We start from the raw sequence: 27,126 nt of genomic DNA on the forward strand, positions 1-27,126 counted from the left end.
GCGGTGGCCAGAGTCTGCCTGACTCCGCAAAGGACCATGGGAGGAGGAGCTGCAGCGGCCAGGAGCTGTGGCCATCCTTGTTAGGGGCAGCCGACGCAGGAATGCCCAGACTGCCCCTCACATAATCATTTCACATGAATCCATCCTGACCGGGGGACGGCGGCAGGCGCAGCGGTGGTAGGCAGACACAGGAATGAGCAGCGATCAGTGTAATGCAGGCGTGTCGTGTGGGGGTGGCCGGACATTAGGGGGTGCCTGTGTGCACCAGTACACCCCCCCCCCCCCTCCCGTGCGCGCCCCTATGATCACTACTTATTGGTACACATGGATAATATTACAAACTGGCAGCACAGAGCTTAGCGTGCTTACAAAAAATAGCGTCAACGTGAAAAGAATAAAATGTACAGTATACCAACATACTTTTATAAAATGTATCACCAGGACGTAAGAGTAACATACATATAAACTAATGTGAACAAGGCATTGTGCGTATCTACATTATTCATAAGGGAAAGGAGAAGCTTTTTGCTGTGTATCGTGGATTGGATGTAGAAGCCTACACACCTGTCCAATCGCCAGGAGATCAGGTAGTTATACAATCCTACAGCGCACCTGCTCGCAGATTGTGCATTCAATCCATCCCAACACACTTGTCCATATTTTCAACAGACATCCAATCTGCATCCTCTCCAGGACTTGGAGTGTCTTCCAGCTTCTTCACCCGGGGGGCGGTGGCCTTTAAACTCACCTGCATGGCCACCGCCTCCCTAGGACTTCTAACCTCCTCTGCCTTCAGGAGCTCTTGCCTGCTCCTCCTCCTTTATCTAATATGAGCCAGCACAAGGGGGTGGAGTGATAGCTCAGGGCTCACTGCGGGCAACTTGGATTTTAAAAATGCCACTGCTAGTGAACCAATCACGGTTACCGGCGTCATTTTTGAATCTGAAATGCCACCTTTGTCCCCAAAGGGCAGCAGATGGCTCAGTTGGTAGAGTGCATGTCTTATACATTCAGAGTTAGTCTGTCACTGGTTTGAAACCATAGCAGTGGAAACCCGCTACCACTGCTGAACTCCGCAGTAATGGCTGACATGGCTGAATACTCCAGGATCCAGGCCCACCTGGTCCAGTCCTACTACATTGGTAGATGGTGTCGGGGTCCCTCCAGACCCGGACACCCGTCACTCTGGTGTTCTGAGCTGCAAGGACTGTATATATATATATATATATATATATATATATACATATATATATATTTTAGAACTCTAGCTCGTACGTCTAACCAAGAATAAAAATCAGTTCATCCCTATGAAGAACCCTATAAGGTTATCCAGGCATAGCTAATTGTAACTATTGTTAATCGTTTTTTTAAATTATTTTTTTCTTGATAAACTTTATTGAGAGTATCAGTTTTGAGGTAAGGGGGATACTGAAGGCAAGGAGTGGGGCAAAGGGGGAGGGTACAGCGCAGTCTTCATACAATATAGTAAACAAACAGCAATTAACTGGATCACACATTTATGAAAGTGGCATACGTAGGAAAATGTAACCAGCAGGATGCCCATGAAACAGTCATGGCTCCAGCCGCCTGTCCAAGGTGACAAAATAACTAGATACCAAAACAGTGAATGGGGAGCTCTGTAGTCAGCCACCCATGGAGTCCAAGGGCAACATTTGTTGGGAGTATTGGAAATGGAAACCATATGTTCTCTACAATGGTGGTTAGAGGAGGGGGAATTGAGTTCTTCCAATAGGAGGTATCTGAACACGTAGGGGCTGATTCTGCAACGGATGCGGCCGCAGTTGTTTCTTTTGCCACAATAGTGTCTGCGTTTTTAAGCTAATGCCACTACAAAGTCCTTCACCGGTGTACGTCAGCATAACGTGTGACTCTGAAACAGGCTTTGCATTGTATATTGTTCACTGGGATGCTATCTGTATTGTAGACTTAAGTAGGATACTCTACTGTATGATGGTCAGTAGGGTGTGCTGTTTATTGTATGGCAGTCACTAGGATGCTCTCTGTGTTGAATGTTTTTCACTACTATGCGCTATATTGTGAGGCACTCGGTACAATGTGCTCTGTATTGTATATCTGTGACTAGGATGCTCTCTGCATGTCTAAGTTTTGGGTACTGGTAGATTCAGGCAATGTGATTATTCTTTACTTTCTTTAACCCTGTCCACATTATATGTGGGCCCTGATTACAGTTAATTTGAGGCCAATATTTTTTTCCCAGGGCCACTTTAAATTCCCTCAGGGGTCTAACTATGTTACATGAGTAGCGATATTGTGATAGGTGTGTTACTATATTTTATGAGATATGTGACTGTAATGAGGTGTAATGAGATGCCATTGTGTCCTGAAAGAAGGGACACTGTAATGATTGTGTCAGTGAGTCTCCGGAGAACTGAGTTCTGATAGCGGCATAACTGTGTCTCAACATGGTGTCTCATGAGATCTCGGACTGTGATGAGACCCCACTGAGTCTCATGGTGCCTGGGACTGTGATGGGGAGCCACTGTGTATCATGACGTCTGGGACTGTGGTGGAGTGCCACTGTGTCTCATGAGACCTGGGACTGTGGTGGGGTACCACTGTGTCTCATGAGACCTGGGACTGTGGTGGGGGTGCCACTGTGTCTCATGAGGCCTGGGACTGTGGTGGGGGTGCCACTGTGTCTCATGAGACCTGGGACTGTGGTGGGGGTGCCACTGTGTCTCATGAGACCTGGGACTGTGGTGGGGGTGCCACTGTTTCTCATGAGGCCTGGGACTGTGATGAGACCCCACTGTGTCTCATGAGATCTCGGACTGTGATGAGACCCCACTGAGTCTCATGGGGCCTGGGACTGTGATGGGGAGCCACTGTGTATCATGACGTCTGGGATTGTGATGGGGTACCGCTGTGTCTCTTGAGGTCGGGGACTGTGATGGGGTTCCCTCTGTATCTCTTGAGGTCGGGGACTGTGGTGGGGTACCACTGTGTCTCTTGAGGTCGGGAACTGTGGTGGGGTACCGCTGTGTCTCTTGAGGTCGGGGACTGTGGTGGGGTACCGCTGTGTCGCTTGAGGTCGGGGACTGTGGTGGGGTACCACTGTGTCTCTTGAGGTCGGGGACTGTGGTGGGGTACCACTGTGTCTCTTGAGGTCGGGGACTGTGGTGGGATACCACTGTGTCTCTTGAGGTCGGGGACTGTGGTGGGGTGCCACTGTGTCTCTTGAGGTCGGGGACTGTGATCAAGTATATAATACTTGGGTTTATATGTAGTTGTGGGGATATTTCAAGTTTTCTTAAAAGGACAAGTAGAGAAGTTGACCATAGCAATCAATGTTCTTCTGTCTACAATGTATTGTATAAAATGATAGTTGGAAGCTGATTGGTTGCTACCTTTTGAGAAAGTTTGACACATCTCCCCCTGTGTCTCATGCAATTGAGATTGTGATACAGTCTGGCATGATGCTGATGTAAATGCCTTTCCTCATGTAACTAGAGTGTGCTATAGATCACCATGAGGTGTCTTGTAGGGTCACTGTGCTGCGTGTTGTAGGGTCACTGTGCTGCGTGTTGTAGAGTCACTGTGCTGCGTCTTGTAGGGTCACTGTGCTACGACTTGTAGGGTCACTGTGCTACGACTTGTAGTGTCACTGTGCTACGTTTTGCAGGGTCACTGTGCTGCGTCTTGCAGGGTCACTGTGCTACGTCTTGCAGGGTCACTGTGCTACGTCTTGCAGGGTCACTGTGCTGCTCTAAGGTCACTGTGCTATGTCTTCTAGGGTCAATGTGCTACGTCTGGTAGGGTTACTGTGCTGCGTCTTGTAGGGTCACTGTGCTACTGTGCTGTGTCTTGTAGGGTAACTGTGCTGCGTCTTGTAGGGTCAATGTGCTACGTCTGGTAGGGTTACTGTGCTGCGTCTTGTAGGGTCACTGTGCTACTGTGCTGTGTCTTGTAGGGTAACTGTGCTGCGTCTTGTAGGGTCACTGTGCTACGTCTGGTAGGGTTACTGTGCTGCGTCTTGTAGGGTCACTGCTACTGTGCTGTGTCTTGTAGGGTAACTGTGCAGCGTCTTGTAGGATCACTGTGCTACGTCTGGTAGGGTTAGTGTGCTGCGTCTTGTAGGGTCACTGTGCTGCGTCTTGTAGGGTCACTGTGCTGCATCTTGTAGGATCACTGTGCTGCGTCTTGTAGGGTCACTGTGTTACGTCTTGTAGGGTCACTGTGCTGCATCTTGTAGGGTCACTGTGCTGCGTCTTGTAGGGTCACTGTGCTGCGTCTTGTAGGGTCACTCTGCTGCGTCTTGTAGGGTCACTCTGCTGCGTCTTGTAGGGTCACTCTGCTGCGTCTTGTAGGGTCACTGTGATGCGTCTTGTAGGGTCACTGTGATGCGTCTTGTAGGGTCACTGTGCTGCGTCTTGTAGGGTCACTGTGCTGCGTCTTGTACGGTCATTGTGCTGTACTGTGGCGTCACGATATGACAGTGTGTATGTCCCAGCTTGCTCTGTACTGGACACAGATACTGTACATTTGCCGGTACACAGAATGGGAGGCCATAAAGCTTAAGCCTTCCCAGTCCTAAAAGCGGAAGGACAGATCGGTGCCAGACATCTCCCTCCGGTAATACTCATCAAACCTCTCACTCTGAGACACGGTGAAATGGTTCTTCCAGTCTCCGCAGATTCCTGCAGAGAGAAGCAGAGAGAGAAGGCTGAGTCTAAGTGGACAGGGAGATCCAGGATACCGTTACTCAGGGTCCCTGCCGGGCTGTTATACTGTGTATACACAATGCACTGAGCCTATGTACAGCTCACATTGAGAAAGTGACTATAGAATTAGTATGATTTATGGGGGTCATTCTGACCTGTTCGCTCGCTGCTTTTTGTCGCAGCCGAGCGAACGGGTCCCTAGGTGGTGGAGCATGTGGAAACTGAACACTAATTACCAGTGAACTCAACGAAACAACGGTGAGAATACCCGGGTTTTCCATCTTTTTTTCTCACGTTGAGGAGTTGCACTATCTGGTTATAACATTTCTGCATTTTGTCAGAATACAGAATTCATTGTGACGAATATTTGTGTATTTTAATTCATTTTATTAAAAATCCATTGTACCCTCACAAATTCCTTCGTTTGTTTTGTGCTTACACCGAGCATGAAGTAAAATTGAAGGAATATAAGAGGACTACATTTGAATACGTCGAAAGAAACCTTTATGTGAAAGTACACTACATCTTGAAGTAAGCACACACGTGAGCATTCTGCATATCTAGAGATATATTCATGGGTACTTGACTGTTTGGATACCATGTATATATGAGTAAAAGAAACCTTGATGGGATTTATGCCATTTATTTAGAAGTAAGCTCATGTGAGCAGCACTTATTTGTGAACCACTGAGGTGAACCTTACGAATAGAACTGCACAATCCCCCATTACTGGAATAGCCAAAGGAGCCTGGGTGGATACCATGGGCCCTCATTCCGAGTTGATCGGTCGCAAGGCGAATTTAGCAGAGTTACACACGCTAAGCCGCCGCCTACTGGGAGTGAATCTTAGCTTCTTAAAATTGCGACCGATGTATTCGCAATATTGCGATTACTAACTACTTAGCAGTTTCTGAGTAGCTCCAGACTTACTCTGCCTGTGCGATCATTTCAGTGCTTGTCGTTCCTGGTTGACGTCACAAACACACCCAGCGTTCGCCCAGGCACTCCCACCGTTTCTCCGGCCACTCCTGCGTTTTTTCCGGAAACGGTAGCGTTTTCAGCCACACGCCCCTGAAACGCCGTGTTTCCGCCCAGTAACACCCATTTCCTGTCAATCACATTACGATCGCCGGAGCGAAGAAAAAGCCGTGAGTAAAATTACTTTCTTCATAGTAAAGTTACTTGGCGCAGTCGCAGTGCGAACATTGCGCATGCGTACTACGCGGATTTTCACTGCGATGCGATGAAAAATACAGAGCGAACAACTCGGAATGAGGGCCCGTGTTTTTTTTCATACACCATTCTCTGGACGACGGACTTACGTATGAACTTGCCTGTATGAAAAAGAACGGACTTTAGCCCACACGGGTAATTTCTTTTCTCTGACGTCCTAGTGGATGCTGGGAACTCCGTAAGGACCATGGGGAATAGCGGCTCCGCAGGAGACTGGGCACAAAAGTAAAGCTTTAGGACTACCTGGTGTGCACTGGCTCCTCCCCCTATGACCCTCCTCCAAGCCTCAGTTAGATTTTTGTGCCCGGCCGAGAAGGGTGCATTCTAGGACTCTCCTGAGTTTCTAAGAAAAAGTTTAGTTTTAGGTTTTTTATTTTCAGTGAGACCTGCTGGCAACAGGCTCACTGCATCGAGGGACTAAGGGGAGAAGAAGCGAACCTGCCTGCTTGCAGCCAGCTTGGGCTTCTTGGCTACTGGCCACCATTAGCACCAGAGGGACCGAACACAGGCCCAGCCTCGGAGTCCGGTCCCAGAGCCGCGCCGCCGGCCCCCTTACAGAGCCAGAAGCAAGAAGAGGTCCGGTAAATCGGCGGCAGAAGACATCAGTCTTCACGAAGGTAGCGCACAGCACTGCAGCTGTGCGCCATTGCTCCTCAGGCACACTTCACACTCCGGTCACTGAGGGTGCAGGGCGCTGGGGGGGGGCGCCCTGAGCAGCAATAAAAACACCTTGGCTGGCGAAAATACCTCACATATATAGTCCCCAGGGCTATATGGATGTATTTTAACCCCTGCCAGAATACAGCAAAAAGCGGGAGAAAAGTCCGCCGAGAAGGGGGCGGAGCCTATCTCCTCAGCACACAGGCACCATTTTCCCTCACAGCTCCGCTGGAAGGACGTCTCCCTGACTCTCCCCTGCAGTCCTGCACTACAGAAAAGGGTAAAACAAGAGAGGGGGGCACTAATTGGGCGCAGTATTAACATAACAGCAGCTATAAGGGGAAAAACACTTATATAAGGTTATCTATCTATCTATCTATCTATCTATCTATCTATCTATCTATCTATCTATCTATCTATCTATCTATATATATAGCGCTCTGGTGTGTGCTGGCATACTCTCCCTCTGTCTCTCCAAAGGGCTAGTGGGGTCCTGTGTGTGGGCTGTGTGTCGGTACGATTGTGTCGACATGTATGAGGAGGAAAATGATGTGGAGGCGGAGCAATTGCCGGTAATGGTGATGTCACCCCCTAGGGAGTCGACACCTGAGTGGATGAACTTATGGAAGGACTTACGTGATAGTGTCAGCTCTTTACAAAAGACAGTTGATGACATGAGACAGTCGGCTACTCAGCTTGTGCCTGTCCAGGCGTCTCAAAGGCCATCAGGGGCTCTAAAACGCCCGTTACCTCAGATGGCAGATACAGACGCCGACACGGATACTGACTCCAGTGTCGACGGTGAAGAGACAAATGTGACTTCCAGTAGGGCCACACGTCACATGATTGAGGCAATGAAAGATGTTTTACACATTTCTGATAGTACAAGTACCACTAAAAAGGGTATTATGTTTGGTGAGAAAAAACTACCCGTAGTTTTTCCTGCATCTGATGAATTAAATGAAGTGTGTGATGAAGCGTGGGTTTCCCCCGATAAAAAACTGATAATTCCTAAAAAGTTATTGGCATCATACCCTTTCCCGCCAGAGGATAGGGCACGTTGGGAAACACCCCCTAGGGTGGATAAAGCGCTCACACGCTTGTCAAAACAAGTGGCACTACCGTCTCCTGATACGGCCGCCCTTAAGGAACCTGCTGACAGAAAGCAGGAGAATATCCTAAAATGTATATACACACATACTGGTGTTATACTGCGACCAGCAATCGCCTCAGCCTGGATGTGCAGTGCTGGGGTGGCTTGGTCGGATTCCCTGACTGACAATATTGATACCCTGGATAGGGATAGTATATTACCGACTATAGAGCATTTAAAAGATGCATTTTTATATATGCGTGATGCACAGAGGGATATTTGCCGATTGGCATCAAGAGTAAGTGCGCTGTCCATTTCTGCCAGAAGGGGGTTATGGACGCGGCAGTGGTCAGGTGATGCGGATTCCAAAAGGCATATGGAAGTATTACCTTATAAAGGGGAGGAGTTATTTGGGGTAGGTCTATCAGACCTGGTGGCCACGGCGACTGCTGGGAAATCCACATTTTTACCCCAGGTAGCCTCTCAACATAAGAAGACGCCGTATTATCAGGCGCAGTCCTTTCGGCCCCATAAGGGTAAGAGGGCAAAAGGCTCCTCTTTTCTGCCCCGTGGCAGAGGAATAGGAAAAAGGCTGCAGCAGACAGCCAGTTCCCAGGAACAGAAGCCCTCTCCCGCTTCTGCCAAGTCCTCAGCATGACGCTGGGGCTTTACAAGCGGACTCGGGTACGGTAGGGGCCCGTCTCAAGAATTTCAGCGCGCAGTGGGCTCACTCACAAGTGGACCCCTGGATCCTTCAAGTGGTATCTCAGGGGTACAAATTGGAATTCGAGACGTCTCCCCCTCGCCGTTTCCTAAAGTCTGCTTTACCGACGTCTCCCTCCGACAGGGAGGCGGTATTGGAAGCCATTCACAAGCTGTATTCCCAGCGGGTGATAATCAAGGTACCCCTCCTGCAACAGGGAAAGGGGTATTATTCCACACTGTTTGTGGTACCGAAGCCGGACGGCTCGTTGAGACCTATTTTAAATCTAAAATCTTTGAACACTTACATACAGAGGTTCAAATTCAAGATGGAGTCACTCAGAGCAGTGATCGCGAACCTGGAAGAAGGGGATTTTATGGTGTCTCTGGACATCAAGGATGCTTACCTCCATGTCCCAATTTACCCTTCTCATCAAGGGTACCTCAGGTTTGTGGTACAGAACTGCCACTATCAGTTTCAGACGCTGCCGTTTGGATTGTCCACGGCGCCCCGGGTCTTTACCAAAGTAATGGCCGAAATGATGATACTCCTTCGAAAGAAAGGAGTTTTGATTATCCCTTACTTGGACGATCTCCTGATAAGGGCAAGATCCAGGGAACAGTTGGTAGTCGGAGTAGCACTATCTCAAGTAGTGCTGCGGCAGCACGGTTGGATTCTCAATATCCCAAAATCGCAGCTGATCCCGACGACACGTCTTCTATTCCTTGGAATGATCCTGGACACAGTCCAGAAAAAGGTGTTTCTCCCGGAAGAGAAAGCCAGGGAGTTATCCGAGCTAGTCAGAAACCTACTAAAACCAGGCCAAGTATCAGTGCATCAATGCACAAGGGTCCTGGGAAAAATGGTGGCTTCCTACGAAGCAATCCCATTCGGCAGATTCCACGCAAGAACATTCCAGTGGGACCTGCTGGACAAATGGTCCGGATCGCATCTTCAGATGCATCAGCGGATAACCCTGTCTCCAAGGACAAGGGTGTCTCTCCTGTGGTGGTTGCAGAGTGCTCATCTTCTCGAGGGCCGCAGATTCGGCATTCAGGACTGGGTCCTGGTGACCACAGATGCCAGCCTGCGAGGCTGGGGAGCAGTCACACAGGGAAGAAATTTCCAGGGCTTGGGGTCAAGCCTGGAGACATCACTTCACATAAATATTCTGGAGTTGAGGGCCATTTACAATGCTCTAAGCCAAGCAAGGCCTCTGCTTCAAGGTCTGCCGATACTGATCCAGTCGGACAACATCACGGCAGTCGCCCACGTAAACAGACAGGGCGGCACAAGAAGCAGGAGGGCAATGGCAGAAGTTGCAAGGATTCTTCGCTGGGCGGAAAATCATGTGATAGCACTGTCAGCAGTGTTCATTCCGGGAGTGGACAACTGGGAAGCAGACTTCCTCAGCAGGCACGACCTCCACCCGGGAGAGTGGGGACTTCACCCAGAAGTCTTCCACATGATTGTAAACTGTTGGGAAAAACCAAAGGTGGACATTATGGCGTCCCGCCTCAACAAAAAACTGGACAGGTATTGCGCCAGGTCAAGGGACCCTCAGGCAATAGCTGTGGACTCTCTGGTAACACCGTGGGTGTACCAGTCAGAGTATGTGTTCCCTCCTCTGCCTCTCATACCCAAGGTACTGAGAATTATAAGACGGAGAGGAATGAGAACTATACTCGTGGCTCCGGATTGGCCAAGAAGGACTTGGTACCCGGAACTTCAAGAGATGCTCACAGAGGACCCATGGCCTCTACCTCTAAGAAGGGACCTGCTCCAGCAAGGACCCTGTCTGTTCCAAGACTTACCGCGGCTGCGTTTGACGGCATGGTGGTTGAACGCCGGATCCTGAAAGAGAAAGGCATTCCGGAGGAAGTCATCCCTACCCTGATAAAAGCCAGGAAGGATGTAACCATAAAGCATTATCACCGCATTTGGCGGAAATACGTTGCTTGGTGAGAGGCCAGGAAGGCCCCTACGGAGGAATTTCAACTGGGTCGATTCCTACATTTCCTGCAAACAGAAGTGTCTATGGGCCTCAAATTGGGATCCATAAAGGTTCAGATTTCGGCCCTGTCGATTTTCTTCCAGAAAGAACTGGCTTCAGTGCCTGAAGTTCAGACGTTTGTCAAGGGGGTGCTGCATATACAGCCTCCTTTTGTGCCTCCAGTGGCACCTTGGGATCTCAATGTAGTTTTGGGGTTCCTAAAATCACATTGGTTTGAACCGCTTAAATCTGTGGATTTAAAATATCTCACGTGGAAAGTGGTCATGTTGTTGGCCTTGGCTTCGGCCAGGCGCGTGTCAGAATTGGCGGCTTTATCCTGTAAAAGCCCTTACCTGATTTTTCATACGGACAGGGCAGAATTGAGGACTCGTCCTCAATTTCTCCCTAAGGTGGTTTCACCTGAACCAGCCTATTGTGGTACCTGCGGCTACTAGGGACTTGGAGGACTCCAAGTTGCTGGACGTAGTCAGGGCCCTGAAAATATATGTTTCCAGGACGGCTGGAGTCAGAAAATCTGACTCGCTGTTTATTCTGTATGCACCCAACAAGCTGGGTGCTCCTGCTTCTAAGCAGACTATTGCTCGTTGGATTTGTAGTACAATTCAGCTTGCACATTCTGTGGCAGGCCTGCCACAGCCAAAATCTGTAAAAGCCCATTCCACACGGAAGGTGGGCTCTTCTTGGGCGGCTGCCCGAGGGGTCTCGGCTCTACAACTTTGCCGAGCAGCTACTTGGTCAGGGGCAAATACGTTTGCTAAATTCTACAAATTTGATACCCTGGCTGAGGAGGACCTGGAGTTCTCTCATTCGGTGCTGCAGAGTCATCCGCACTCTCCCGCCCGTTTGGGAGCTTTGGTATAATCCCCATGGTCCTTACGGAGTTCCCAGCATCCACTAGGACGTCAGAGAAAATAAGAATTTACTTACCGATAATTCTATTTCTCGTAGTCCGTAGTGGATGCTGGGCGCCCATCCCAAGTGCGGATTGTCTGCAATACTTGTACATAGTTATTGTTAACTAATTCGGGTTATTGTTGTTGTGAGCCATCTTTCCAGAGGCTCCTCTGTTATCATGCTGTTAACTGGGTTCATATCACAAGTTGTACGGTGTGATTGGTGTGGCTGGTATGAGTCTTACCCGGGATTCATGAATCCTTCCTTATTGTGTACGCTCGTCCGGGCACAGTATCCTAACTGAGGCTTGGAGGAGGGTCATAGGGGGAGGAGCCAGTGCACACCAGGTAGTCCTAAAGCTTTACTTTTGTGCCCAGTCTCCTGCGGAGCCGCTATTCCCCATGGTCCTTACGGAGTTCCCAGCATCCACTACGGACTACGAGAAATAGAATTATCGGTAAGTAAATTCTTATTTTCACTGTTTATTATTTGCGCCATCTAGGGATTATCCTAAAAAACTTCTTTGACATTTATCAAGTGTGTTAGGTGACACACCTGGATAGACCTTGGGTTGGCTGCATTTGTGCGCAGGGATATATCTAAAATTCTTTGTTCTTTGTCCAGGGTCCCTACTGCGCATGCACCGGCGCATGCCAGACGGCCGAAGGCTGTAGCAGGGCTGCGATCGCCTCTGCCTAATTGGCAGGCAGAGGCGATCGCTGGGCGGGAGGGGGCGGAATGGCGGCGTTTGGCCGCCATTTTGTGGGAGTGGTCCGGCCAATGCAGGCGTGGCCAGACTGAACGGGGGGCGGGCCTCAGCGGCTGCGTGACGTCACACACAGCCGCTGCAGGCAGGGGAACGATGAGTAGCTCCCGGCCAGCACGCTAAAGCTGCGCAGGTCGGGAGCTACTCCTGAAGTGCAAAGGCATTGCCGCGGGATCCCGGCCGCCAGAATGCCGGCAGGGGGGGTGAGGGCGAGGGCTATTCCCACCCGTGGGTGTCCTCGACACCCATGGAGTGGGATCGGAACCTGTGGCGAGCGCAGCGAACCACCGAGCCCGCAAGAGACGTTGTTGCGATTGCCCCCCTGCCGGCATTCTAGCGGCCGGGGTCCCGCTGTCGGTGTGGTGACCGCTGGGATCCCATAGATCAATCCATTAAACATCACTAGATGTGTGAATCTAGTTAAAAAAAAAAAAGAAGCTAATATCATATCCATAAGTAGAATAAGAACAATACAGGGAAACATATGGTCACCCTTATGACTCCGTTTTAAAAACAGTATATAAATCCGGATTAAATGCTGTTACCATATCGTTTGTGGTTATGAGAGTGCTACAAAGGGGTAGCACTCTCAAAAGCATCATAAAGAGACTTAGGGGTCTTTCCGAGTTGATCACTCGCTAGCTATTTCTTGCAGTGCAGAGATCAGATTGTCGCCGCCTACAGGGGAGTGTATTTTTGCTTTGCAAGTGTGCGAACGCATGTGCAGCCAAGCGGTACAAAAAAGTTTTGTGCAGTTTCTGAGTAGCTCTGAACTTACTCAGCCGCTGTGATCACTTCAGCCTGCCCGGGCCCGGAATTGACGTCAGACACCTGCCCTGCAAACGCTTGGACACACCTGCGTTTTCCCTACCACTCCCAGAAAACGGTCAGTTGACACCCACAAACGCCTTCTTCCTGTCAATCTTCTTGCGATCGGCTGTGCGAATGGATTCTTCATTAAATCCATCGCCCAGCAACGATCCGCTTTGTACCCGTACGACGCACCTGTGCATTGCGGTGCATGCGCAGTAGTAACCTGTTCGCTGCGCTGCGAAAAACGTCAGCGAGCGATCAACTCAGAATGACCCCCTTAGTGCCCATATAAATCTGCCGCGCTTCCGAGGTGTCAGTCCTCAGCAAGGCTGAGTAGGAGCGAGAGAGGGCCAGGATAAGGTCCTGGAGCCTCTCATTAAAGCTTTTTACGTGTAGCTGCTACATAAGCCATGATGTGAGCAATCTCCTTTTTATGATATTAGTCATCGATGAAACACGTCATTTTATAAGTGTCTGGAGTGTTTGATTCTGCCACGCCAAGTTCTCCACTACAAAGAGTGTAGCGCAATCCTCACTTTTATTGGTTTCACATACTTTTTTAAGTATCATTGAGCTTCCATGCGCTCCCTCAGGCTGCAGCAGCTGTCGGAGCAGTGAAATCGGACTGTCACAGTACAACACACGTGATATAGGGCCCGAATCAGCATGCAGCGTTCGCATGCTGGGGCCTTTCGCAGAGTGCGCACACTGTAAGATGCGACGATTGACAGGCAGAGGCGTTCGCGGGGCGGGAGGGGGCGTCACGTCGGCGTTTAGGGGGGCGTTGACTCGTGGTTGGGGGGGCACAGTCTGGACAATGCAGACATGTCCGGACCGTTTGCGGGGCGGGCCGCGGCGGCTGCGTGATGTCACACGCAGCCGCTGTGATCCGAAACATGACAGGTAGCCACCTGCTTTTGCAGCTAGGCTGCGCTGGCGGAGGGCTGTTCTAAATAAGCGAAAGCAGCTTTTGCATGTATGCAGGGGGGTTGGATCCGGCATATGGGGTGGACTTGCCCTGTACTGGGCGTTCCCCCGCATGTCAGAGTATTTGATCGTAGATGAGCGATTTTCCGCACATCTACCATCCATGCTGACTTAGGCCCATAGTAATGAGAATGACGCTCTGGTTATCCTGGACGGGCGCCTTGGATTTTTGACACATCTCTCTACTGCAGTTACGCAGTGAATGAGGGCTCCTTGTAAAGCTGTCTAAACATAAACACCGGAGACTACATGAGGATCGTACAGTGGGTGCAGTGACCTCAGTCTGCTCTGTGTGACCGTATAACAAAAGTACTGTAATGGAGAAATAGGGAGTAGGTCAATTATAATGTATATACTGGGCAATCCTGTCTGCTGGGAGAAGATATAAGGGTCTATTCATGAAGCAGTGATAAGTGTGGCAACCAATCAGCATTGACGTAACATTTATAATTTGCATACTATACAATTGTATGGACCAGCTGATTGGTTGCCATAGGCAACTTCTCCACTCTTTTCACTGCTTCATGAATAGACCCCGTGGTCGGTGTGAGTTGCATGCAGTAGTGCAGGCTTAAGCAATCCAGGAGGGGGCGTCCAAGGGTGGGACAGCACAGACAATCACATCAACGCATCCCCGCCTCCAGCGCATACCTGCCTCCAGCGCATAATGCCATGTTGCGAGGGGGGCTGGGCCGTGATGACACAATAGTGAATAGTGTCATGCTCACTTCACAAGATTATTGAGCAGAATCGGGGGGGGGGTTTGCTACTCAAATCAAGAGCTTCCCGGTGAGTAGGCATGTATGGATTAAACATAAATACTGTAATTTAGAATATAAGAATTGTGTTATAATCCCCAGATAGATTGAAATATTTGATTTAGGGGACTAAATAATAATGTAGATATTGTGGTAAAAGGGACTTTTCTTTGTAGGATTGTTGCATTGTTCAGTATTGGGGACTGTTTAATGTGTTGCAGACTAGTCCCCGTAGTCTTCTGTGGGGAGTGTGAAAATGGCCTATTCACATTAATGCGCTTTTGGGCGCGGATACCCATTAGAGAACACCATCTTCATGTGTCAGCCTGTCTATGGAGAAGGGCGACCGCAGAGAAATCTGTACATCCCCCCTGGTAGGTTGGACACTCCTCCCATCCTCCTTTAGCAAGACTGTCTGTGCGCACATTATGTAAATCCAGTAAGCATCGCGATTGCCAGAACTACCATAACATTTTTCACCTGGACAGCGCCCCAAACCAGCATTCCTAATCACTGTATCAGCCATAGGAAAATATTATGTATTGGGACAATTTTGTGAAAAACTGCTTGTATTTCTTGATATTTATGATTATATTATATAATAACACTTTGTGTATGTAGACTAGTTATACAGCTAATATATACTGAAAACATTATGTGATTTTAGTATATTTGCCAATGTGTCAAACATGAATCATTATGGAAATATAACCATGATAAGAAATGCAGCGGAGTTCAGCGCAATTTTTGGGGAAGTCCCTTTAACCGTCTTTGCTGTCCATAGACAGCGAAACGCGTCAGGTTTCTACCCCTGTGGTCATTGGGCAACAAGTGTGCTTCGATCACCTGTTTAGATATTACATCACATGGATTCTATATTGTGCACGGTCCAAGCAACGACGGTTAAAGGGACTTCCCCAAAAATTGCGCTGAACTCCGCTGCTACCTATCAGGATCAACGCTAAAGTGGAATTCACCCTGGTAAATACCACAGGACCAGTAACCATATCCACGCCTTGAACATTTCTCATGGGTTATTAGACCGAACTGTATCCTTTTATATTTGAGGAGAGTGACTATCTGGTAGCGCCTGTTATTCGATATTTCTTAATTGATTTATTTATTCATACAGCTAATATATAGCTTGGAGACATTCAGGTAGTCTCATAGCAGTTTATATAACCCGATAAGAAGCCAGCAGTGATATTGGTAGGAAATGGTAGTACAGATATTCCCTGTGGTTGGCAGGATCATACCTTTCCTCATGAATGGAGAGACTGCCTGGTCCATAATGGTGGATGAGATCATTGTGTAGTTCGTAGCTGGATTCTCTTTCATGGCCTTGAAGGAGGTATGTAGGCAGATCTTCTCCAGCACCTCATCAGAGAAATCTTTCCCCAGAAACTTGGTTACTTTCTTGATTTCGCGCTTTGGGTCCTGTTTATAGAGAATAGGTATTGATGTAACTTCTTTCCCTGTGTCAGTGCTGACTGTGTTACTCATTATCGGAGGAGACTCACTTCTAACATGTCCTCATAAAATATGTACAGGAGATTTCGTTGTTGTTTCAGGCCCCACCACTCCCTTACATGAGCGCCCCAGGACCCAAAGCCAACTAGGTCAAACAGAGAAGCAAGTTATGTCAGAGAAAATCCAATAACAATCCTAAGCAATAAATATCTTCCATTGGCCTATCCAAACCAATAAACTAATCGAAAACCAATAAACTTGATATCTTCCAGTGACCTCTCACCGTTTCCTTGAAGGAACTTCTCAAGATACTCCTCCCAGGTTCCTGGGTCTGGATGCATGTAGTTCATTTTATCGAAGTGATAGTACGACACAGCCACATCCTTAGGGTTCCTCGCCACATAGATAATCTGATGATGACACAGAGCATTTGAGACGTCACCATCTGAACCAATCCAAAAGATCATTATGAGACAGCTCCGTGAGCTTAAACACAGTCCCTACACTTATAATTTGGTACAGGTGCACTCAGATCTGAGGTTAACATTAAATGAGAGACACTACCTTGCAGTTCTTTTCCCAGAATGACTTTGGAATGAGCGAGACAGGCAGATGGGTCTTGACCCCACGAGGAGAAGGTAGAGATTCTAATATCTGGGATCCTGGAAGATGGAGAGAGAGAAAATGTGTGAGGGGGGAGGTCAAAAAATTAACAAAACAATAGGTCATGGAATCTATTCCATCATACAAAATTTAAAGTGAAACCGTAGTCTACATTCAATAGAGGCAGCCATTTTGCGAGTTGTACAAATATTTTTCTCTAACGTCCTAGTGGATGCTGGGGACTCCGTCAGGACCATGGGGATTAGCGGCTCCGCAGGAGACAGGGCACAAAAATAAAGCTTTAGGATCAGGTGGTGTGCACTGGCTCCTCCCCCTATGACCCTCCTCCAAGCCTCAGTTAGGTTTTTGTGCCCGTCCGAGCAGGGTGCAATCTAGGTGGCTCTCCTAAAGAGCTGCTTAGAAAAAGTTTTTAGGTTTTTTATTTTCAGTGAGTCCTGCTGGCAACAGGCTCACTGCATCGAGGGACTTAGGGGAGAGAAGTCAACTCACCTGCGTGCAGGATGGATTGGCTTCTTAGGCTACTGGACACCATTAGCTCCAGAGGGATCGAACACAGGCCCAGCCATGGAGTCCGGTCCCGGAGCCGCGCCGCCGACCCCCCTTGCAGATGCCGAAGATGGAAGAGGTCCAGAAGCAGGCGGCAGAAGACTTTTCAGTCTTCCTGAGGTAGCGCACAGCACTGCAGCTGTGCGCCATTGTTGTCAGCACACTTCACACAGCGGTCACGGAGGGTGCAGGGCGCTGGGGGGGCGCCCTGGGCAGCAATGTATAATACCTTTTTATGGCTAAAAAATACATCACATATAGCCCTTGAGGCTATATGGATGTATTTAACCCCTGCCAGATCTCACAAACTCCGGAGAAGAGCCCGCCGAAATAGGGGGCGGGGCTTATTCTCCTCAGCACACAGCGCCATTTTCCTGCTCAGCTCCGCTGTGAGGAAGGCTCCCAGGACTCTCCCCTGCACTGCACTACAGAAACAGGGTAAAACAGAGAGGGGGGGCACTTTTTTTGGCAATATTACTATATTTAAGCTGCTATAAGGATACAACACTTATATAGGGTTGTTCCCATATATATTATAGCGCTTGGGTGTGTGCTGGCAAACTCTCCCTCTGTCTCCCCAAAGGGCTAGTGGGGTCCTGTCTTCAATAGAGCATTCCCTGTGTGTCTGCTGTGTGTCGGTACGTGTGTGTCGACATGTATGAGGACGATGTTGGTGTGGAGGCAGAGCAATTGCCGGTAATGGTGATGTCACCCCCCAGGGAGTCGACACCGGAATGGATGGCTTTGTTTATGGAATTACGTGATAATGTCAGCACATTACAAAAATCAGTTGACGACATGAGACGGCCGGCAAACCAGTTAGTACCTGCCCAGGCGTCTCAGACACCGTCAGGGGCTGTAAAACGCCCTTTACCTCAGTCGGTCGACACAGACCCAGACACGGACACTGAATCTAGTGTCGACGGTGAAGAAACAAACGTATTTTCCAGTAGGGCCACACGTTATATGATCACGGCAATGAAGGAGGCTTTGCATATCTCTGATACTACAAGTACCACAAAAAGGGGTATTATGTGGGGGGTGAAAAAAACTACCTGTAGTTTTTCCTGAATCAGAGGAATTGAATGATGTATGTGATGAAGCGTGGGTTAACCCAGATAGAAAAGTGCTAATTTCAAAAAAGTTATTGGCATTATACCCTTTCCCGCCAGAGGTTAGGGCGCGCTGGGAAACACCCCCTAAGGTGGATAAGGCGCTCACACGCTTATCAAAACAAGTGGCGTTACCGTCTCCTGATACGGCCGCCCTCAAGGATCCAGCTGATAGGAGGCTGGAAACTACCCTAAAAAGTATATACACACATACTGGTGTTATACTGCGACCAGCCATCGCCTCAGCCTGGATGTGCAGTGCTGGGGTGGTCTGGTCGGATTCCCTGACTGAAAATATTGATACCCTGGATAGGGACAGTATTTTACAGACTTTAGAGCAATTAAAGGATGCTTTTCTTTATATGCGAGATGCTCAGAGGGATATTTGCACTCTGGCATCGAGAGTAAGTGCGATGTCCATATCTGCCAGAAGAAGTTTATGGACACGACAGTGGTCAGGTGATGCGGATTCCAAACGGCATATGGAAGTATTGCCGTATAAAGGGGAGGAATTATTTGGCGTCGGTCTATCGGATTTGGTGGCCACGGCAACTGCCGGGAAATCCACCTTTTTACCTCAGACCCCCTCCCAACAGAAAAAGACACCGTCTTTTCAGCCGCAGTCCTTTCGGTCCTATAAGAAGCGGGCAAAAGGACAGTCATATCTGCCCCGAGGCAGAGGAAAGGGTAAGAGAGGGCAGCAAGCAGCTCCTTCCCAGGAACAGAAGCCCTCCGCGGGTTCTGCAAAGCCCTCAGCATGACGCTGGGGCTTTACAAGCGGACTCAGGAACGGTGGGGGGTCGACTCAAGAATTTCAGCGCACAGTGGGCTTGCTCACAGGTGGACCCCTGGATCCTGCAGGTAGTATCTCAGGGTTACAGGTTGGAATTCGAGAAGTCTCCCCCTCGCCGGTTCCTAAAGTCTGCTTTGCCAACGTCTCCCTCAGACAGGGCGACGGTATTGGAAGCCATTCACAAGCTGTTTTCTCAGCAGGTGATAGTCAAGGTACCCCTCCTACAACAGGAAAAGGGGTATTACTCCACGCTATTTGTGGTACCGAAGCCGGACGGCTCGGTAAGACCTATTCTAAATCTGAAACCTTTGAACCTGTACATACAAAAATTCAAGTTCAAGATGGAATCACTCAGAGCAGTGATAGCGAATCTGGAAGAAGGGGACTTTATGGTGTCCCTGGACATAAAAGATGCTTACCTGCATGTCCCAATTTGCCCTTCACATCAAGGGTACCTCAGGTTCGTGGTGCAAAACTGTCATTATCAGTTTCAGACGCTGCCGTTTGGATTGTCCACGGCACCTCGGGTCTTTACCAAGGTAATGGCCGAAATGATGATTCTTCTGCGAAGAAGAGGCGTATTAATTATCCCTTACTTGGACGATCTCCTGATAAGGGCAAGGTCCAGAGAACAGCTGGAGGACGGAGTAGCACTAACCCAAGTAGTGCTGCAACAACACGGGTGGATTCTGAATTTTCCAAAATCTCAGTTGACCCCGACAACACGTCTGCTGTTCCTGGGAATGATTCTGGACACGGTTCAGAAAAAGGTGTTTCTTCCGGAGGAGAAAGCCAAGGAGTTATCCGAACTTGTCAGGAACCTCCTAAAACCAGGAAAAGTGTCTGTGCATCAATGCACAAGAGTCCTGGGAAAGATGGTGGCTTCTTACGAAGCAATCCCATTCGGCAGATTCCACGCACGAACTTTTCAGTGGGATCTGCTGGACAAATGGTCCGGATCGCATCTGCAGATGCATCAGCGGATAACCTTATCGCCACGGACAAGGGTGTCTCTTCTGTGGTGGTTGCAGAGTGCTCATCTGTTAGAAGGCCGCAGATTCGGCATACAGGACTGGGTCCTGGTGACCACGGATGCCAGTCTGAGAGGCTGGGGAGCGGTCACACAGGGAAGAAACTTCCAGGGAGTATGGTCAAGCCTGGAGATGTCTCTTCACATAAATATACTGGAGCTAAGAGCGATTTACAATGCTCTAAGCCTGGCAAAACCCCTGCTTCAGGGTCAGCCGGTGTTGATCCAGTCGGACAACATCACGGCAGTCGCCCACGTAAACAGACAGGGCGGCACAAGAAGCAGGAGAGCAATGGCAGAAGCTGCAAGGATTCTTCGCTGGGCAGAAGATCATGTGATAGCACTGTCAGCAGTGTTCATTCCGGGAGTGGACAACTGGGAAGCAGACTTCCTCAGCAGACACGATCTACACCCGGGAGAGTGGGGACTTCATCCAGAAGTCTTCCACATGATTGTGAACCGTTGGGAAAAACCAAAGGTGGATATGATGGCGTCTCGCCTCAACAAAAAACTAGACAGGTATTGCGCCAGGTCAAGAGACCCTCAGGCAATAGCTGTGGACGCTCTGGTAACACCGTGGGTGTTCCAGTCAGTGTATGTGTTTCCTCCTCTGCCTCTCATACCCAAAGTACTGAGAATTATACGGCAAAGGGGAGTAAGAACGATACTCGTGGCTCCGGATTGGCCAAGAAGAACTTGGTACCCGGAACTTCAGGAGATGCTCACGGAAAATCCGTGGCCTCTACCTCTAAGACGGGACCTGATTCAGCAGGGACCGTGTCTATTCCAAGACTTACCGCGGCTGCGTTTGACGGCGTGGCGGTTGAACGCCGAATTCTAAGGGAAAAAGGCATTCCAGAAGAGGTCATTCCTACACTGGTTAAAGCCAGGAAGGAGGTGACTGCACAACATTATCACCGCATTTGGAGAAAATATGTTGCGTGGTGTGAGGCCAGGAAGGCCCCCACGGAGGAATTTCAATTGGGTCGATTCCTACATTTCCTGCAAACAGGATTGTCTATGGGCCTCAAGTTGGGGTCCATTAAGGTTCAAATTTCGGCCCTGTCGATTTTCTTCCAGAAAGAATTGGCTTCAGTTCCTGAAGTCCAGACTTTTGTAAAAGGAGTACTACATATACAGCCCCCGGTTGTGCCCCCAGTGGCTCCGTGGGACCTTAATGTAGTTTTGGATTTTCTCAAATCCCATTGGTTTGAGCCACTCAAATCGGCGGATTTGAAATATCTTACATGGAAAGTAACCATGCTACTGGCCCTGGCTTCAGCCAGGAGAGTGTCAGAATTGGCGGCTTTATCGTATAAAAGCCCATATCTGATTTTCCATTCGGACAGGGCAGAACTGCGGACGCGTCCTCATTTTCTGCCTAAGGTGGTGTCAGCGTTTCACCTGAACCAGCCTATTGTGGTGCCTGCGGCTACTAGCGATTTGGAGGATTCCAAGTTGCTGGACGTTGTCAGGGCATTGAAAATATATATTTCAAGGACGGCTGGAGTCAGAAAATCTGACTCGCTGTTTATACTGTATGCACCCAACAAGCTGGGTGCTCCTGCTTCTAAGCAGACGATTGCTCGTTGGATTTGTAGCACAATTCAACTTGCACATTCTGTGGCAGGCCTGCCACAGCCTAAATCTGTCAAGGCCCATTCCACAAGGAAGGTGGGCTCATCCTGGGCGGCTGCCCGAGGGGTCTCGGCATTACAACTCTGCCGAGCAGCTACGTGGTCGGGGGAGAACACGTTTGTAAAATTCTACAAATTTGATACCCTGGCTAAAGAGGACCTGGAGTTCTCTCATTCGGTGCTGCAGAGTCATCCGCACTCTCCCGCCCGTTTGGGAGCTTTGGTATAATCCCCATGGTCCTGACGGAGTCCCCAGCATCCACTAGGACGTTAGAGAAAATAAGATTTTACTTACCGATAAATCTATTTCTCGTAGTCCGTAGTGGATGCTGGGCGCCCATCCCAAGTGCGGATTGTCTGCAATACTTGTACATAGTTATTGTTAAATAAATCGGGTTATTATTGTTGTGAGCCATCTTTCAGAGGCTCCTCTGTTATGCTGTTAACTGGGTTCAGATCACAGGTTATACGGTGTGATTGGTGTGGCTGGTATGAGTCTTACCCGGGATTCAAAATCCTTCCTTATTGTGTACGCTCGTCCGGGCACAGTATCCTAACTGAGGCTTGGAGGAGGGTCATAGGGGGAGGAGCCAGTGCACACCACCTGATCCTAAAGCTTTATTTTTGTGCCCTGTCTCCTGCGGAGCCGCTAATCCCCATGGTCCTGACGGAGTCCCCAGCATCCACTACGGACTACGAGAAATAGATTTATCGGTAAGTAAAATCTTATTATTAGAATAGAGCCTAGTCAGTAGGAAATTCTGCCTCATGCCTCAGTGATATGACTAGTCCTAATGAATTGATGGCTGCCTCCAGCTTCTGTAGCTGATAGGTATATTTAAATTTTAGATAAGAGAATTGTCTTATGCATAAAGATTGTATTGAAGTGAGTGTGTATTACCCAACAGACAAATGCATGGAAAAAATAGCATATTCCACCCATATTCATAGCTGTACACACACACATCTCCAGATGTATACCGTTGTTCCCATAGAGTTTTATACACTCACTGGTACTTAGGGTGCCGCCTGGACTTAAGCTCAGGCAGTAGGGGCTCATTCAATACAAGGGTTATCACAAGGTATTAGCTGGAGTAAAAACAAATATGTTAGAAGAGTAGAGGTAATTTGCAGAACCAGAACCAGCAGTTGCAGGTCAGAGTATCGGGATTGCACACTGGTGAAAAGCAGACAATTATCCACAACAGCAAGACGTGTAGTAATGGCAGCAACTTAGAATCCACACAGTTGATAACTTGAATAGCTTTCAGCAATAACAGCAGCATAAAGTCCAGCACAGCATACACTTGAATAACAGAGGCAGTTATAGTACAAGATGGTAATCAGCAGAATGGTAATCACTGAGTAAGCATGGACACATACGTCTTTGCAGTTTGTAATTAGCATAGATGGAACTCACTGTGTAGGATTAGTAGTACTTGCAGTTAGTAGATACAAGAATAAAGTCCTGCAAGAACGTAGTAACTGTAAACAGACGGCAGGCTTATGCAGAGCAGGAGACCAGGGCTACTACGATACACGTGGCACAAACCAGTCAGCAGCATTGAGGTATAAACTATCACCGGTGTTGGACGTGCAGCACTGCCTGGGTAATAACAGCTGGAACCCGCTGAAGTGATGAGCCGCGCTGTGACTCATAACAACTACTGTATGCCATACTATGTACTGGAGGCACAGCTTGTGGCATACTATGTATCGGGGCACGGCTATGTGGCATACTATGTATCGGGGCACTGCGGTGTGGCATATTATGTATTGGGGGTACAGGTGTGCAGCACATTATGTATTGTTCACACTACTGTGCGACATATGTATTGTGGGCACTACTGTGCGACATACTATATATTGGGGGCACTACTGCACGGCATACTATGTATTAGGGCCACTGCTATGCGGCATACTATGTATTGGGCGTGCTACTCTGCGGTATACTATTTGTTGGGAGCACTACTGCGCGGCATAATATGTATTAGAGCCACATCTGTGTGGCATACTATGTATTTGGGGCACTACTCTGCGGTATACTATTTGTTGGGGGCACTACTGCGCGGCATACTATGTATTAGGGCCACAGCTGTGCGGCATACTATGTATTGGGCGTGCTACTCTGCGGTATACTATTTGTTGGGGGCACTACTGCGCGGCATAATATGTGTTAGGGCCACATCTGTGTGGTATACTATGTATTGGGGGCACTACTCTGCGGTATACTATTTGTTGGGGGCACTACTGTGCGGCATACTATGTATTAGGGCCACAGCTGTGCGTCATACTATGTATTGGGAGCACTACTCTGCAGCATACTATGTGTTGGGGGCACTATTGTGCGGCATACTATGTGTTAGGGGGACTACTGTATGGCATACTATGTATTGGGAGTACAACTGTTATATATACTATGTATTTGGGGCACTATTGTATGGCATACCATGTTTTGGGGCACTACTGTATGGCATGCTATTTACTGTGGGCCAAGGACATGCATATGGTGGGTCTGTTGGGTGTTGATGGAAAATGTGTAGTGGTGTGTAGAGTTAGGCTGCGGGGCAGGGGAGGGTTAGGATTAAGCACCACAGGGGTAGGTTAGGGTTATGCACTAAGAGGGATTAGGTGTTGGTTTAGGGGGTAGGGGAGAAGGAGGAACATACTTTAGAATTTCAGATATTGAGATGCTGGCATTGTCTGTATTCTCACTGTTGGCATTCCGTCCGCCGGGATATAATACTGAACCCCTGATGGCATGTGAGGGGCATGCTTGTTGGTCTACACAATTTACATATTTTGATTTGGGGACAATGGTCTGGCTCCTAAACTTCTAAGCTAGATCCCAGACCCCCGCTTTATAATGAATACATTCATCTGTACACGATAAGAGAAATTGTGGCCAATATTGAAAAATCGGGACATTTTCAGGGACAAACACTTTGCGTGGAATAATCCTTAAATCCTGGGACGGTCTCTAGAAATTCAGACAGTTTGCAGCTGCAAATAAACCACTGGCGTTGTAGGGTTTACAGGTCAGAACACAGTGCCCGTAGGGTTAATAAAAAGCAACGTGACAGTCTCATGAGGCTCCCCCACTACAGATGCTGCCAAGTACATCACTGGGGGCACCGGGATTCCCCCCTCAGCGGCTGCAGGGACCCTCATCTGCTCACTATTGCCTCCCGTTAGCACCATGGTAAGAGAGTCGTGCCGTACTCTACATGGAGCATGACTGCGATTCACCATACTGCTCCTGTGCTTTCCTCTATACACGTTCCTCACCATGTATACAGCAGATGATTATCACCCATACGTGTATTTTCTACTTACAGATAGATACATGTATGCATGCATACATGTATACTGCCCAATACAGGACATACATACAATATTACACGTAACCTACTATGTGAAGCAGTCTGGGGGTATATTAACTAAAGGTCGATTTTGTTTGTTTTTAGATCGATGTTAAACCAATTTTAATCGATGTTGGCCTTCCAGAGATAAAACACACATTTACTAACATTTAAAAATTAATATAAAAAAATCATCTGCTAGTAAATGTGTGTTTTTTAACCCTGGAAGCGCAACATCGATTAAAATCGGTTTAATATCGATCTAAAAACAAACAAAATCGACCTTTAGTTAATATATACCCCCTGGTGTATTATAATTGGATCTGGTCTTTAGGTCGACAGTAAGTAGGTGTGGCCCTCTCAACGTCACTAACGGGGGCGTACCCCAACCATCGCCGTCGTTAATGGGAGTGTGGACAGTACTTACGCAGGTGCTGGGCTTCCCCCCCAAGCTCTCCCTTGAATGTGAATAGATGCACATGCATGGCATCTATTCACGCAGCACCAGGCAGGGTACATTTTGCCCTTTATAAATCGGGCAGGGCGCTGTGCCTTGCCAAAACAGCCTGGCGTGAAGACTTATACACAAGGTTGTTCCTTCATGGCACAATATGTAACATATTTGCAGTTTTATAAATCTAAAAGTGAAATACATTCCCCCACTGTTGGCATCCCCGGACACACCTGGGGGCACCACGCCGGGCACACACATCTCCAGCATCGGGACCTTGTGGAATATGGCATCCCTGGCGCTCCTCCCTGTGTCCCCATCGCTGAGGATGACATCCACAATCTCACTCATCCAAGTGGTGCCTGAACGACAGGAGGAAGAACACGGTGGCGTGAACCGACAAGGGTGGCAGCCTAAACCCAGGCTCACTGCCAGCATCAGGTACCTGACTTGGGGTAAGTGGATATGACAATATCATCTTCCCTGGCCTGGAAATCATCAATCCGCTTCCAGTCTGGGGTGAAGGGGCAGATGATGGGTACACCTCGAACAGGAACCCAATTTTTGCGACGCCATTCTGATGTCATCTCCATCGCGGTGAACTGGGTGGGATGACAGACATTATTATTAATGCAGTTGTCCTCCTCATTCTATGGGGTCTATTCATGAAGCAGTGATAAGAGCGTAGAAGTGAGCCTGTGGAGAAGTTGCCCATGGCAACCAATCAGCTGCTCCGTACGATTGTATAGTATGCAAATTATAAATGTTACATCAATGCTGATTGGTTGCCATGGGCAACTTCTCCACTGGCTCACTTCTCCACTCTTATCACTGCTTCATGAATAGACCCCTATGTGTCCATCTGGTCACTGAGAGTGTTTCCTCTCCCTTAGGCTGCAGGCCCACTCACCTCAAGGCTCTGCCGGTGACAACGTTGTCTACAGTCGTTTCCCACACTGTTCCTATCCCGACCTCTCTCACTTAATGAACTTTGTGTTCCAGACAAACAGAGATCTGGGACACTCCCCTCCCTAATCTCCCAGGCTGTGAGTGCAAGCTCCCTCTGGCCATAAGCAGAAGTGCTGTGTAATGCTGATATATGGGCTGCAGGATGTTGTGTTATAGAGGGATCACTTTACCCGAAACTTCAAGTTCCTCCAGTGCACATTCCTATGCAATCCCCAGCAGTGTGTGTACACAGGCACGGAAGAAATGTGAATACAATAGTTTTAGACATCCAGATGTAGGAAAACAAAGACTTGGAAAGTTGCATCGCTGTCACTAGGACGGGATTGTATATTGTATATTACAGCATTTCTGGCCCCAGCAACAATCCTATGTATGCACATAGCTCTGACAGGGACCTTCTTCTTGGATCTGCCGTGTAGGCCGTGTTTTAGGTAGCGCACAGACTGTGTTCCTCTGCAGGGCGCGTATGAATAGGCAAGGGGGATAAAAGGGGGGAATGAAAATTCCA

General features: G+C 48.5%; 1 protein-coding gene across 3 annotated transcripts in view; it reads right to left on the bottom strand.

The window, feature by feature from the left end:
• Window positions 1–1,500: 1,500 nt before the first annotated feature.
• The window catches only part of LOC134945796 (sulfotransferase 1B1-like), a 48,032-nt gene continuing 22,406 nt past the window's right edge, over window positions 1,501–27,126 (bottom strand). For 2 of the 3 annotated variants that reach the window (XM_063935301.1, XM_063935302.1), the window contains exons 2-8: window positions 26,095–26,251; window positions 25,883–26,011; window positions 16,659–16,756; window positions 16,378–16,504; window positions 16,145–16,239; window positions 15,881–16,061; window positions 1,501–4,679 (exon numbers count right to left, since the gene is read on the bottom strand). In XM_063935301.1, coding sequence (XP_063791371.1) covers window positions 4,573–4,679; window positions 15,881–16,061; window positions 16,145–16,239; window positions 16,378–16,504; window positions 16,659–16,756; window positions 25,883–26,011; window positions 26,095–26,242 — 885 coding nt within the window. In that variant the 5' untranslated portion in view covers window positions 26,243–26,251 and the 3' untranslated portion in view covers window positions 1,501–4,572. Of the gene's footprint in view, window positions 4,680–15,880; window positions 16,062–16,144; window positions 16,240–16,377; window positions 16,505–16,658; window positions 16,757–25,882; window positions 26,012–26,094; window positions 26,252–26,559; window positions 26,862–27,126 lie in introns of those variants that run through there. The other variant, XM_063935300.1, reaches the window with a different exon arrangement.

This window comes from Pseudophryne corroboree, chromosome 7, assembly GCF_028390025.1.
Source record: "Pseudophryne corroboree isolate aPseCor3 chromosome 7, aPseCor3.hap2, whole genome shotgun sequence".
NCBI classification, from domain to species: domain Eukaryota; kingdom Metazoa; phylum Chordata; class Amphibia; order Anura; family Myobatrachidae; genus Pseudophryne; species Pseudophryne corroboree.